Source organism: Sesamum indicum, linkage group LG4, assembly GCF_026168435.1.
Source record: "Sesamum indicum cultivar Baizhima isolate 11 linkage group LG4, ASM2616843v1, whole genome shotgun sequence".
NCBI classification, from domain to species: Eukaryota; Viridiplantae; Streptophyta; class Magnoliopsida; order Lamiales; family Pedaliaceae; genus Sesamum; species Sesamum indicum.
Genome location: NC_142660.1, coordinates 5,477,674 through 5,491,047, shown reverse-complemented (window position 1 = coordinate 5,491,047; position 13,374 = coordinate 5,477,674). Strand labels below are relative to the sequence as shown.

General features: G+C 36.2%; 1 protein-coding gene across 2 annotated transcripts; it reads left to right on the top strand.

Annotated features, from left to right (window-relative positions):
• RUS3 (root UVB sensitive protein (Protein of unknown function, DUF647)) lies at positions 1 to 4,073 on the top strand. Of its 2 annotated transcripts, none has more exons than XM_011077368.2 (14): positions 1 to 240; positions 878 to 919; positions 1,031 to 1,069; positions 1,154 to 1,216; positions 1,326 to 1,382; positions 1,639 to 1,702; positions 1,891 to 1,974; positions 2,171 to 2,253; positions 2,354 to 2,483; positions 2,628 to 2,720; positions 3,034 to 3,172; positions 3,367 to 3,407; positions 3,487 to 3,674; positions 3,817 to 4,073. In XM_011077368.2, the coding sequence occupies exons 1-14, from the start codon at positions 52 to 54 to the stop codon at positions 3,913 to 3,915; spliced, it is 1,311 nt and encodes a 436-aa protein (XP_011075670.1). In that variant the 5' UTR covers positions 1 to 51; the 3' UTR covers positions 3,916 to 4,073. The 2 variants fall into 2 exon arrangements, with proteins under 2 accessions (XP_011075670.1, XP_011075669.1); XM_011077367.2 differs by having other exon boundaries at positions 2 to 240; positions 878 to 937.
• Positions 4,074 to 13,374: the final 9,301 nt, after the last annotated feature.

Here is a 13,374-nt window from a genome sequence, read left to right as displayed (position 1 = left end):
ACTAACAACAGAAGTCGCAGTAGTTTCTGAACACACCGTGGGAAAGCTGTAATGGAAGGAGAGGGCACAGAAACGCGGCTACGCCGATCGGAAGTCGCGGTGATCGAGGAATGGAACGGCACCGCTTCGTCACTCCTCACGAAGACCGCCACTATCACAGTCGCCGGAGACTCCGTTCGAAAATCCGGTCGTCGTTTCAGTCATCTTTTACGGAGAATCCTAGACGCTTTTGTTCCTGAGGTACAGGAATTTTCATTTTCTCTAGAATTTTTCGATGAGGTACTTGTAATATATACGAAGATGGTTGTTTTTGTGTGCGGATATATTAGTACCTTTGCGCTTCGGAGGTCGTACTTTGATGACTGCAGGTTGAGAATTTGTTTAGCTTGGTGGGGATACACTCGTGGTTTTGTATGGTGGTTCAATGAGCCGAGGTTGAAGGTGTGGTAGCATGATGTAGAATGTCTAGGGAATTGTACCTTTTGGACTTATTGGCTTCATCAACATATCTTCGTTCTTATACTTTGTGATGCACGTAAAAAAGAAAATTAATCTTGTGATCTAAATGTGTATCGATTAAATGAACTAACTTCTGGGATATTGTATCTTCTTTGATTATTGTGGGAAAAAAGAGTATGTATTCAGCAATGCATTGAGCTGTCTGGAGGAATTCCTCTATTCCCAGGTTTTAATTTGAAAAGAATTGGCAAGTTAGGATTTTACTTCCAAAAATATTTTAGAAAATGATAACGTAATGACCTATGAGAACAAAGTTTCACTCTTTTTTTCTTCCTGATTGTAAAGCTGTCTTAGAAATAATTGTCAATTTATCTCAATATGGCTTTTTTTTTTAAATCTCAGTTCGGTTTGAATGCAGGGATTTCCAAGCAGCGTGACTCGTGATTACATTCCCTTTCAAGTATGGGACTCATTACAGGTTCCTAATCATTTGTTGTATAGCCTTTCAATTCAAATTGGAGCCTTTCTTCCTCCAAATTGATCAGAGATGTTGATGATTTTATTCTTTCAGGGCCTTTCAACTTACATGAGAACAATGCTTTCCACTCAGGTTAGATATTGACCACAAACATATTAATTTCAGACTTTTGCTATGCCATATACAGTATTCATTAATACATGGTGAGTGCTTTAGGCTCTTCTAAGTGCTATCGGCGTTGGCGACAAGTCTGCTACAGTGATTGGGGCCACATTTCACGTATAAGTACTTTCATGAGAAATTGTTTTTACATGGCGCATGCAGATATTCATTTGATAATTCTGGATGGATTTGGTTGCTGAGTTTCTGATTTTGGAAACAATTTCAGTGGTTCCTCAGAGATTTAACTGGAATGCTTGGAGGAGTCTTATTTACATTTTACCAGGTGAATTTGTCACTTTGATTTCTTTGATTCTTATAGATCTTTTGAGACTGAAATTGTATGAAACGACCGCTGGAGGTCTTTTCATGTATTATAATTGATGTCCTGCACATAGGCAATAACAGAAAAAAATTATCTCTTTCTTTGTTTCATAATTACAAGAAAAAAATGTTTCATGGTGGTTGAAGTTGTCTTTCTTTGATATGCTGTCTGGTAAAAATAAAGCAGGCTACTAACACCACATTTTGATTTTCTTTAGGGGGCCAACCTGGATAGCAATGCCAAAATGTGGCGACTTGTTGCGGATCTCATGAACGACCTTGGTGAAACTATCTTCACTTTTCTATTTTATTTTCTCATCGGACTGCATAGTAATACTTTTGTTGTATAGGTTTTTGAAAATCTCTCTCTGATGTAGTTGTCTTTATCAATGTCTCCAGAAACTTTTAGATTTTGTAACTATCGTGCTTCCAAAAACTTATATTTTATACTCGCTATAAAACTTTTGCAGGAATGTTGATGGACCTTGTTTCCCCTTTGTTCCCATCAGCATTTTTGTTTATTGTGTGTTTAGGGAGCATATCACGAGCATTCAGTAAGTTCCAAGTGTGCTTGAATATTTATCGCATCTCTCATAAATAAGGACTACTAACCATATTAATTTCCAGGACCTGTATATGGATTTTGAGTTATTGACTCGTATTTCTGTCAGGGACCTTTTTTCTGTCTCATAAACGAGAGTTTCTAATCATTTCTGCTCCCTTCTCTTTTTGTTTTATGCTGCAAATTAGCTGGGGTTGCCAGTGGAGCTACTAGAGCTGCTTTAACACAGCATTTTGCACTTCAGAATAATGCAGCAGATATCTCTGCTAAGGTAATATACAGCATTCTAATGGTCAGACAGACAAGAAATTTCATGAACATGATTTTTTAGTATACTCATTTATGTGAAGTTGTTTTTCTACATATGACAGGAAGGAAGCCAGGAGACAGTTGCAACAATGATGGGGATGGCTTTAGGAATGGTCCTTGCTCGCATTACGATGGGGCATTCAATTGCTATTTGGTTTTGTTTTCTGTCCCTCACCATCTTTCATATGTATGGTTAGTCTCTTTGATAGGCTATTTGCTCATATTGCCGAATAATATGTCAGCTTTTTCATGTCTGATCTTAAGAACATCAACTGCAACTGCATCCAAGTACGTCCTGATTTTGTACTTTATGTGCTGTTTCTTGGGGTTGTGCAGCAAATTACAAGGCTGTTCGTTGCCTTTCGCTCTGTACATTAAATTTTGAAAGAAGCTCAATCCTTTTGTCACATTACATGGAGACTAGTGAAGGTGAGATGTTGTATCTCTAAACCCGTGGACAGTGTACATGTTTCTTCTTGCTTCTCTTTATGTGTATTAGTATGAGTTTGCATATGACTTTTTTTTTGCTCAGTCATCTGCGACAAAAAAGTCAGCAATAAAAAGTCGATATCTTATAGTAACTATGAATGAATGATTACTGAAATAAGTGCCCTATCTTGCAAATTGATGCCCTTTAATTATTGTTTTCCATTCAACCCACTAGTTGAATTTCCTTTATTGTCTTCTTTTTATGTGCTTCCTGACATGCAATGACATGAGAGTTTGCTGCGTGCTTTGCTAGTTCTTTCTCCAAAACAGGTCTCAGTGATGGAGCATGTTTTACCACTGTGGATGACTTCATGGAGAGAAAATAGGGTTGAATATTTGCACCAACGGGTACGCTTAGGTGTCCGGGTTTCTTCACTTAATAGCGATGAAGTGTGAGTTTTCGACTTTTTTTCATACAGCTTTGTCCTGCTTTCTACCGTCTATTACATTTCCAAATCCCGTTTCCAATTTCCTTTCAAATTCTTGGCTTTTCTTAATACATGTAGGACATACATCCCTTAGTTTTACTTAATCTGAGTCTGAAACTCTCTGTATTGATCTATGAATTTTCTTTTCATGGAAATAGGGTGGACCTCTCATCTCTTGCCCGCTCTCATTACAATAAAGGTTCAGCTCATTTGCACCCTTCTCCATATTAGAGTTCAAGTCGAGAATATTTCTCATTAACTTCTTTTGATTGTATCAGGAAAGTATATCCTACTTGCAGGAAAGCATACTATCAGTGTCATTATGCATAGAGATTCAACAGCAGCAGATGTCTTACAGGCTTTCATGCATGCTCTTGTGTTGGCAAAACTTGATGATAAAGATAGATATACGCATCTTGAGAGTCGATCATGGATGGCTAAAAACTATGAGGACTTTGTTCTGAAGGTATTTTCTACTAGTATTAATGTTTTTTTGCAATCTTATATATTGGTCTTTGGGTGGATGGTTTTTCTCCTGTCCACCCTTAGAGAATTTACTTATCTTCCTGAGTTCCCTTCTTACTTGTTGTTTTAACAATTCTTTGCAGCTTCAGTCCTTGGGCTGGAGAACAGAACGTCTTTTGTCGCCATCAGTGGCATGGAAGGCAAATTGGTTTATAAGTTCTTCAGATGAAAAAGTTGACTAGGGAGCTTCAAGCATTGCATGGAGTTTGGTTATTGTTTCTGATCTCTCATTCGCAATACTTGAACAATTGCTTTTTGTGGAGGACCTCATAATTTAATTTGTAAAACCAAGAAATTTGAGTTTATGAGATGTTTATTCTACGCGTCCAAATTTTTTTTCCTCGACTTGTGAAAATCAGTTTCCAACTTCTAGTGCTCTATGTTCCCCAATTTATGACTGATACTTGGCTGTAAGACAAGTACTTGACATCCTACAGCAAAACAGTTCATGTCAATCTTGAATTTCATTGATTACTCTAGCATATTTCTTGGTTACCGATGTTCATGGATGTCCCGCTAAGCAAATCCCCTGAGGCTCTATAAACATGCGGCATTAGTTCCACATCTGCTGTGGCAAAAATATATCTTTTAGGTGAATAAGAATAAACGTATTACCAGTACAAGAACACAAAAATACATGTGTTTGTATATTTGCAAGTAGGGAGAGTCTGCTTGATGCTGAGAACAAGAATACACCACCTTCACAGTTTCGTATTGTGTGCTTTTACCCACTTTAACTATAAACGATGGACTTCTTTGTATGTTTCAAGCCCTCTATTTCTCCACTTTTTTCAACATTCTCTTAGCAGACCAATTTTTACTAGCAAATTGGAGTGTGCCTCTCATATTTCCACCATACAGCTTACAGCAACAACTGTCTGCATATCCAGACTGGTAAGCTATATTCCAAGAGAAGCATAAAGTTACTTTCTTTGACCTGCTGAAGCCATAAGGACCCCAACAGCCACAAAAACATCGGTAACATGCCCGCCAGAAGTATGTACGTTCTTCTTGATGATCTTCGATACTCTCCAAACAGAATCACACCCCAAATTGTGCTCACAAGAGGAAGAGCCTGAAAATGACCGAGTGAATAGGATAGATCTTGAGCTTTAATTCATCACATTGGTTGTAGTCTTGACCCATATCAGACGATGAACAAAGAATGCAATGCAACTACATTTTTTAGTATTGTATGTGTAACGCGCAATGCAAGATGTAGTATCAATTTAAATAGATGATTGAAATTGCAGAACATAAGACATGACATCAATATCTGTGCATATAGACCTGAACAGCATCTGCTGCAGCATAACCAGCAGCTTGACCTCCCATAAACTGAAGACCATTACCAAAACCACACAAGAATCCAGCCAGAAAGGCCTAACCTCTACCCTTCCAGTCTGATAAATAAGCCTTCATTGGTGCTTTGGGCAGATTCAGGACGGGACAATACAAGAAACTGACATTTAGAACGATAGCCAGCACAAAGCAGGATATCGAGAAGTAGACGAATCCTGCGTTTTGACTGGCCCCGCCGTGACTGGACTATCGACATTCTTTGGCAGCAAAAAGGTGGCGAGGAAAGCATTGTATCTCGGCTTCTTATCGTGCACTATTGGGCTCTCTTGTATACCATATATGGCGCGAGCGCAATCTTCGACGATTTGATGGAGGAATACGCGGGGCACCTTCCGTAGGAAAACTTATTATTGAAGATGTCGGACAACGGATACTTAGTGTTGATTTACCTCCTTCTATTAGTACTTGTGCGCTTTTTTGTTTATGGCAGATCCCTTGGCCCGTCGAGGTGACTGCCTAGCCTTTCATGTTGTATTGTACTGATGTACTACCATTTATTTAATAAAATTTCATTTATCGAAAAAAGTGAAGTAAAGGAATCCAGTGTACAAAGTTTGGAACACCAGCTTTTAATGTATGCCAAGTTGAGTAACGGTGAAAACAGAGAGAAGCAAACTCCTGCAGAAACAGTCATGGCCAACCCAGTGCAAGTACCCTTATCAGCTACCTGAAAAGGAGAAAATTGCAGTATTCCTGTAAGCATAAGCTGATGAATACAGCACAAGAAACACCGAAGCTATAACATTTAGGGATAGTTACAATAATTAAAAAATACAATAAGGGTACATCCAATAAGTATTGAGTTTAAAAAATACAATTAATTTACTTTATAGTTTACGTACATATATCACTATTATCTGTTTGAATTGAAATTCATAATTTTGAATGTGATCATCTGTATTTTAGCTCAATACATATTTTAAAAAATGAGTTAATTCCTTAATATTTACCAATAGAAGCATTAATGATTGTCTTGATGAAGAGAAATGAGGATTGTTTTATATATTATTCTACATTATTCAAAAGAAAAATTATACATAAATTGCTTAAATTCAAATTAGAGACAAACTATACGTAACTTATATAAATAATATTGTTCACTTAATTATTTAAAATATAAAAGATTAAATTAGAATTAGATGACCCCTTATTTTGCTTTTATTATGCTATTTTAGAATTTGATCTCTTTTTAATTATTGATATATATATATATATATATATATATATAGTTGCTTTAAATTTGGAAAGTTACATTTTTCAATTATGAATACAATAAGTAACTAAGTGCATTTTTTAATACGTGATTGTAATTAATTTAGGCCATCAATATTAAAACATTGATACATTACCATATTTTAGTTAATGATTCTATTATAATATTTTTCCAGACATATATATAGCCAATGAGGAAAAGATCATGTTTAGTTGACCAACATTAAATGATTTCATTAATTGATTTTTGATTAATTCTTATTAATTATTTTGTGATTAAAAAAAATTGAACGCCTTAAAATTAGGGTTTTAATTATATTTCTTTGATTTTACATGTAAATTGATAGTCTCAATTAAATATTTCTTTATTTATCTCCTAATTTTTAGAATCTTATAAAGGGGTTTTCAAATTTTAGAATTTTATAAATTAGAATTAAACTGTGCATTGAACACCACCATCATTTGGACCTTCTTTTTATGTATCTTTTTGTTAGTAGTGATAGGATGTTCATGGATCCTTACTTTGTTATCACTACAAAGAAAGGTGGAATTTGAAGAAAATCATTCTAAAATTCATTTCATATTGAAACGGATTTTAAAACACATTAGAAATGGAACTTCGTAGATGACATTATAATCCCCATTTTTTAATGGGTTATAATTTTGAAACGGTTTGCATTCTAGCAAAACAGTTATAACATTCGTTGTAAAGACCATTCCAACATAGTAACCATAAATGAGTGGAACTCTGTTTGGAACACATTATTAGAATTAGGGACGGTCTTGCAATGACCGTTACTATAGGTGTGTCAATGGATGTTCAAAATATGACACTTAGTAAATATATTTTAAAATGAGGTACAATTTTGGAACAGTTTGAGTACGCACATCAGCAATTATGCGAAAAACCATTCCTAATTATGAGTTTTACTTAAGATGAACCCAAAATTTGGTACACGTTGGAACTGTTTTTTTGTTTTATTAATATTGTATTACTAAGACCATTCCAAACAAAGAACAACGACTATAATTCAACGGTCAAAGAAGCCGTTCCTAAATCTGTCCCAGTGATCGCTTGAAAAATGTAAAATAACGGCTACTTTTTAACGGCTAAATATATATTTCAATACCTGTTCCAATTTTTTCTATATATATGTGTTCCTCTATTTCCATTTAATCTCGCTATCTTCTTTCATTCTTTGTATTTGCTCTCTATTTTCTCAATCTCTTTCGAATTTTTTTATCTCTCACTATTCACTAATATGTTTATACTCTTGTTCGTCAATCTCTCTCGAATTTTCGTGGATATTTAAAGTTATTTTGATAAGGTAACAATTTTAACCATTTATTTGTCAATTGATTATATTTGTTGTAATTTGTTAACTAAATTAAATTTTATAATAATAGATATATGTGTGTGTGTGTAAGACTCATCTTCATGTTAAAACAGTTGAGGAGATGGATGTATGAGAAGAACCTATCGAGTAGGATGGTTCTTGCTCTAGAGTTTGATGATGGTATTGCAACATTTATAGAATGGGTCAAAGTCGCAACATGCATATATGGACAGTGAGAAAATTAAGTGTTCTTGTCGGGAAGTGCAAAAATGAAGTTTCCAAAATCACGAACGAGGTAAATTTTGACTTGTATATGAAAGATTTTATACCGGAGTATTATAATTGAACTTCTCATGGCGAAGAGAGGGTACAGGAGTATTTTGAGGCCATCACCGCAACCCCCTTTGCAAGGGGAGCAAAATCTCATTTCTCATGTTCTGAGGGTACCAGTACATACTAGAGTGATGTGGCACAAATGAATTAGGCACATAGGATGGTTTTTGATGCCACCAAGCCGACTGTCTGGTCTTCTAATTATAACCAAGATAGTGTGCCTGATGGTACGAGGAGTTGTGTCCTACCAATGAAGGACCTAGTTCATATTACAGTCGGGGCTCCTATGATTATGTGTTTGGGCTGGCAGATCAATTTTACAATGTAATGCATGCTGCTGAGCAGCCGTTGTGGAACGATTGCATCCAATCTCAATTTGGAATTGTTGTTAAGTTGATGAATATCAAGGTTGAGGGTTATATTTCTCAGCATATGTATGATCGAATATCCTAGTTGGCTGATCATATATTACCCCGCGATCACACCCTCCCTATGATTACTATAGTATGAAGAAGTTGATAAAAGACTTGAATATATCTGTTGAGAAGATTGATGTGTGTAAGAATGATTGCATGTTGTATTGGAAGGACGACATTGATATGGACTACTGCAAGTTTTGTGGAGAAGCTAGGTACAAACCAACCAGGGAGCGACATCCTAATTGCAAGAAGACCTTATATGCCATTCTTAGGGCATGCCAACCATTAGACAGAGAAGGGATCCATGCGCCATCTGTCTAATGCAGAGGCATGGAGGCAATTTGACCCATGATACTAACACCATATAATCTCCCACTGATAATGTGCATGAGTTCTGAGTATATATTTCTAACGATGGTGATTCTCGATTCTTCTAATCCCAAACGTCTCATCAATGTTTACTTGGAGCTGTTGATCGAGGAGTTGCAAAATTTGTGGTATATGGGTGTACTGACACACAACAGTATGAAGAACGAGATATTCCTAAAGTGCGCAACATTGATGTGGACTGTCAATGACCTATCCGCTTATGGGACGGCCTCTGGATGGAGTTCCACTAGTGTTATGAGGTGTCCAGTTGTATGGAAGGCACGTGCATTCCACCTATAGAATGGTAGGAAGGCGTGCTAGTTTGACTACTACAGATAGTTCCTTCCCCCAGACCATCTGTATTGTAGGAACAAGAAAGCATTCACTAAGAACTAAGTAGAAAGGAAGGTTTCACAGCTAAAATTGATGGGAGAACAAATCTGCGATTAGGTTGAAGACTTTAGTCCTGCGATTGAAGTGTCATTGTAACTCCTCGATGGGTATGGTAGCGAGCATAAGTGGACAAAGAAAAACATCTTGTGGGAGCTCGATTACTGGTTGACACATCTGATAAACACAATTTAGATGTCATGCACATTGGGAAGAATGTGTTTGACAATATATTCCATATCGTGATAGATATAAAGGGAAAACGAAGTATAATCTGAATGTACAGAAGGACTTGAAGATCTTATGTAATCGATCGGGGATTGAGGTGGACAAAAGAAGGCCGAACGTGATGCCCAAAGCCGTATACATCTTGATCAAGGAGTAGAAGAGGAGGATATATGAATTGATGAGTCATTTGAAGTTTTTTTAGGGTTACGCATCTAATTTGGCCCGTTGTGTCGACATGAAGAAGTTGAAGCTTCACAGCATGAAGAGTCATGATTGTCACGTATTCATTCAGAAGTTGATCCCGATTGCCTTCTGTGAAATGCTTCCTGAGCCTATGTGGAGTGCATCGACAGAGATCAGTCTTATATTCCAAATTCTATGTTTGACGACGCTAGATGTAAAAAAGGTACAACAATTGGAAGCTAGTGTTGCAACCATCTTGTGCAACCTCAAGAAATTTTTTTCACCAGCTTTTTTCAATTCAAAGGAGCACCTAATTGTTCACCTGCCATATGAAGTGCGTGGGAGGGCCTGTCCAATACAGGTGGATGTATCCATTTTAGAGGTAATTAGAACACGAGTTATTCTAGTATTTTAAATAGTTCTAGTGTCATTAGATTTCTAATACATATTCGACTATTAGAGTTTTTCGATACTTGAAAATGAAGGTGAAAAATAAAGCACAAGTCGAGGCGTTAATTGTAGAGGCTTACATTGTAGAAGAAATCGATTTATTCACTTCTCATTACATTGAGCCGCAAATTCTTTGTAAATAGAACAAGTAACGCAGAAATGATGACCTCTATATGAACAATACTTGTATCCAACAGTCTGTTTTCAACTATCCTGGCCGAGGTAGTAGTGCATCAAAGAACAAATGGCTCAGTGGATCAGAACTCCACATAATCGAGATGTACATATTGACCAACCATGAAGTAGTCACGTCATACTACGAGTAAGTGTAAAGATAAACTATAGTTTATTCACATTGTTATTTTGGACTTTTAACGTATGCATTGTATGTGAACATGTCCTCTATGAATGACTTTACGGCACCACCACTCGGAGGACCCCATTATGAGGAGCTAGTAACTACTCAATTCGAGGATTAGTTCAAATGTCGTGTAAGTTGTGTCTTATGAATTGTGCATTTTTAATTGTGTTACCACTGTATTTGTCATGCATAATGCACAACCTCTATATATAACCCCATTTTGAATTGTGTTACAACAGATATCATGCATAACCAGCACCTGAGCCACGAAATTTGCTCTCTTTTTTTTCCAAAAATGTTCTCCTTTTTGTTTTACATTGAATTGGATTCAAGTTAGAACATAAAACATTCAAAAAGCATTAAACAGTACCGTTAGTTTGGAGTTGTTTTTTTTCTTGTTCTTTGTTCTATCTAGTAACAGAAAAATAACTATATCTCTTCCTTAGTGTGGTGTGGAAAAATTAGAGGGATTCCAATTTGCATCCTAAAGTGAACGAACTGTAGAACGTAAAGGGAACAATACACGTTGTTGCTCAACTATAGAAACAAAAAGGTAAAGTTTCATTTTTGTTTCTATGCTTTTTAGGTTCATCCTCTAGCCACTTGTCTAGCAGTTTATATATTGATTATTATGCTTTTGAAAGGGAACACCTCTTGGAATCATTTTAATTATTTTTTATTTCACGATTCCGTCGCGGTTTCTGGCCATACCGATTCTTTCAGTGGTATTAGAGTCTGATTCGATTTTGTGGCTTTAGGATTAATATGTTATTATGTGTTGAGTATGAACAACCTGTTTAATTTGCTATCGTAAAGCATGTTTAACGGCTTTGAAGCATGGTTATGTGTTTACAAAATACGTATTAATTTTGATTATAAATTATGGATATGTATGCATTTTTGAAAATTGGACTTTCTGTAAATGCATGATTTTATTTCAGTTTTTAATTGTAGAAATTAAAAAAAATACTAAAATGGAGTTGTATGGCCGTTGCTGCCCTACTGTCTGCACGCGTGCGGTAAGCAGGTGCCTGTGTGCACGAGCGCAGTCGGCTGTCTGGTGTTCCGAACGGTTGGTGGTTTTGTGCAATTTTTTTTGGAAAAATGGATTTTTCTAATTTCTGTAATTTTTTCCGAAATAATTAATTTTTCCTAATTTCGATTTTAGTTAAATTGGACTTTTTCTAAAATTAAATTGTGCCTTAAATTAATTTAGAAATAATTTTCAAACAAATAAAAAAAATTGTACATTGGATGTATGGTTGATATCCATTTTTTAATTGCGTTATAGTATGTTATTTTCTGCATTAATTATATTTTTGGTATTTGATATTGGATATCTATTGTTAAATACATGAATTATTTTTATTTGTATAACATGTTTATATTTTGATATAAATGTGTTAATTATTATTTATTGGATAAATAATGGGGATGATCACAGAACCCATTGGCCGAATGCATGGTTTAATAGGGTGAGCCCTGTGTGCCTCTTTGTTTTAATTCCTTCTTTCGCTTTTAGCCTTGAAATAATACGATTTGCTTTCTCCCTCCTTTTGTACTCCCCCCAACTTTTGATTGAAATTTCCAATTTCAGTTGTAATGAGTGTAGTTAGAAAAGTGAGGTTTTATTTATTTTACATAAATGTAAGCTTCCATAGAGAAGAAGGCCTAGTCCTGTTGGACGGTGCTCGAAGGAACTCAAGATGGAAGAAGAACAAAGAGGAAGGCCCATTAGAATGATAATGGGTTACCATTTTGTAATAGTTAGGGCCACACCCTAGATTGACCATAGACTCATTGCGGGCTCAGTGTGTCACTTAGGATTGGGTTTATAATCATCCAACAGGGGCGTACTAGGCTTGTTTTTACATGTGGTGTATGTTTGAATATTTGGAGTATGATGTATTTGGAATGCATCTGTTTATACTCAATGATTAAAACTGATGCATTTGGTTTAGATATTCATTTAGTTGATGAGTCGGGCTTAACGTAAGTAGCGTGATTCGCTTAGAGTCCTCGGGATCACATGAAGAGGCGAGACAAAATAACTTGGGGATCTCATTGGATGAGAATGGTATAGGTTACCTCCCATAAAACCTTTTTCCGTGTGAATCGTAAAAGTGGGGCATGGAGAATTACGTTTGTGGATTCCAACCCCACTAAAAAATGGTTTCTCGAAAACCTCATTTGTGAGTACTGGCTTTTTCAGGAAATAGTGGGACGGGTTAATGACTGAAGATCAAGTTTTAAACTTGATATATAATATTACAATAGTCAATTAAATTTTTATTTACATTTGACGTAGATGTCTAAGAATCCACTCACTATAATTCTTGAGACTAAGAAATTTAACGGAACAAACTACAACGATTGGCTGCAAAATATGAGGATTGTCTTAGATTTTGAGAACTAGACCTATGTTCTAGATAGGTCTCTTCCTAGGGCCTTGCTGGAAGGGTCCACATGCAAAGAACGTTTAACGTGTGAGAAGTGGCATGAGGACAACCGGGAGGTTTGTGGAATCGTACTGGTGTCAATGACATCCAGACACAGTATGATAGGCATGATGATGTCTAATCGATAGTGCTCCGCATGAGCCAGGTTTATGCGGTTTCGAACCGGCATATTATATATATTGTGACAAAAGTATTTTTTAATGCCAAGATGATTGAAAGGTTAAGATCCTATCCTTTATGTACAGGAGCATGGGGTTAAGATCCTATCCTTTATGGAGAAGTTCAAGGACCTTAAAGCTGATCTTAAAAAAGAGACGTACATTGACGTGATCCTTCAGTCTCTTTCTCCACCCTTTGACCCGTTTATCGTGAACTATACCATGAATGGGCTTGACAAAGACCTTCATGAGTTGATAAGCATGTTGGTCCAGAACGAGACAACGATTGAAAAGTCTGCGGTATCGTTATTGGCAAGGGAGGCTTCAACCTCAGAAGCGAAAGGCAAAGGGACCAGACGTTGGAGGAGGAAGAAGGGTAA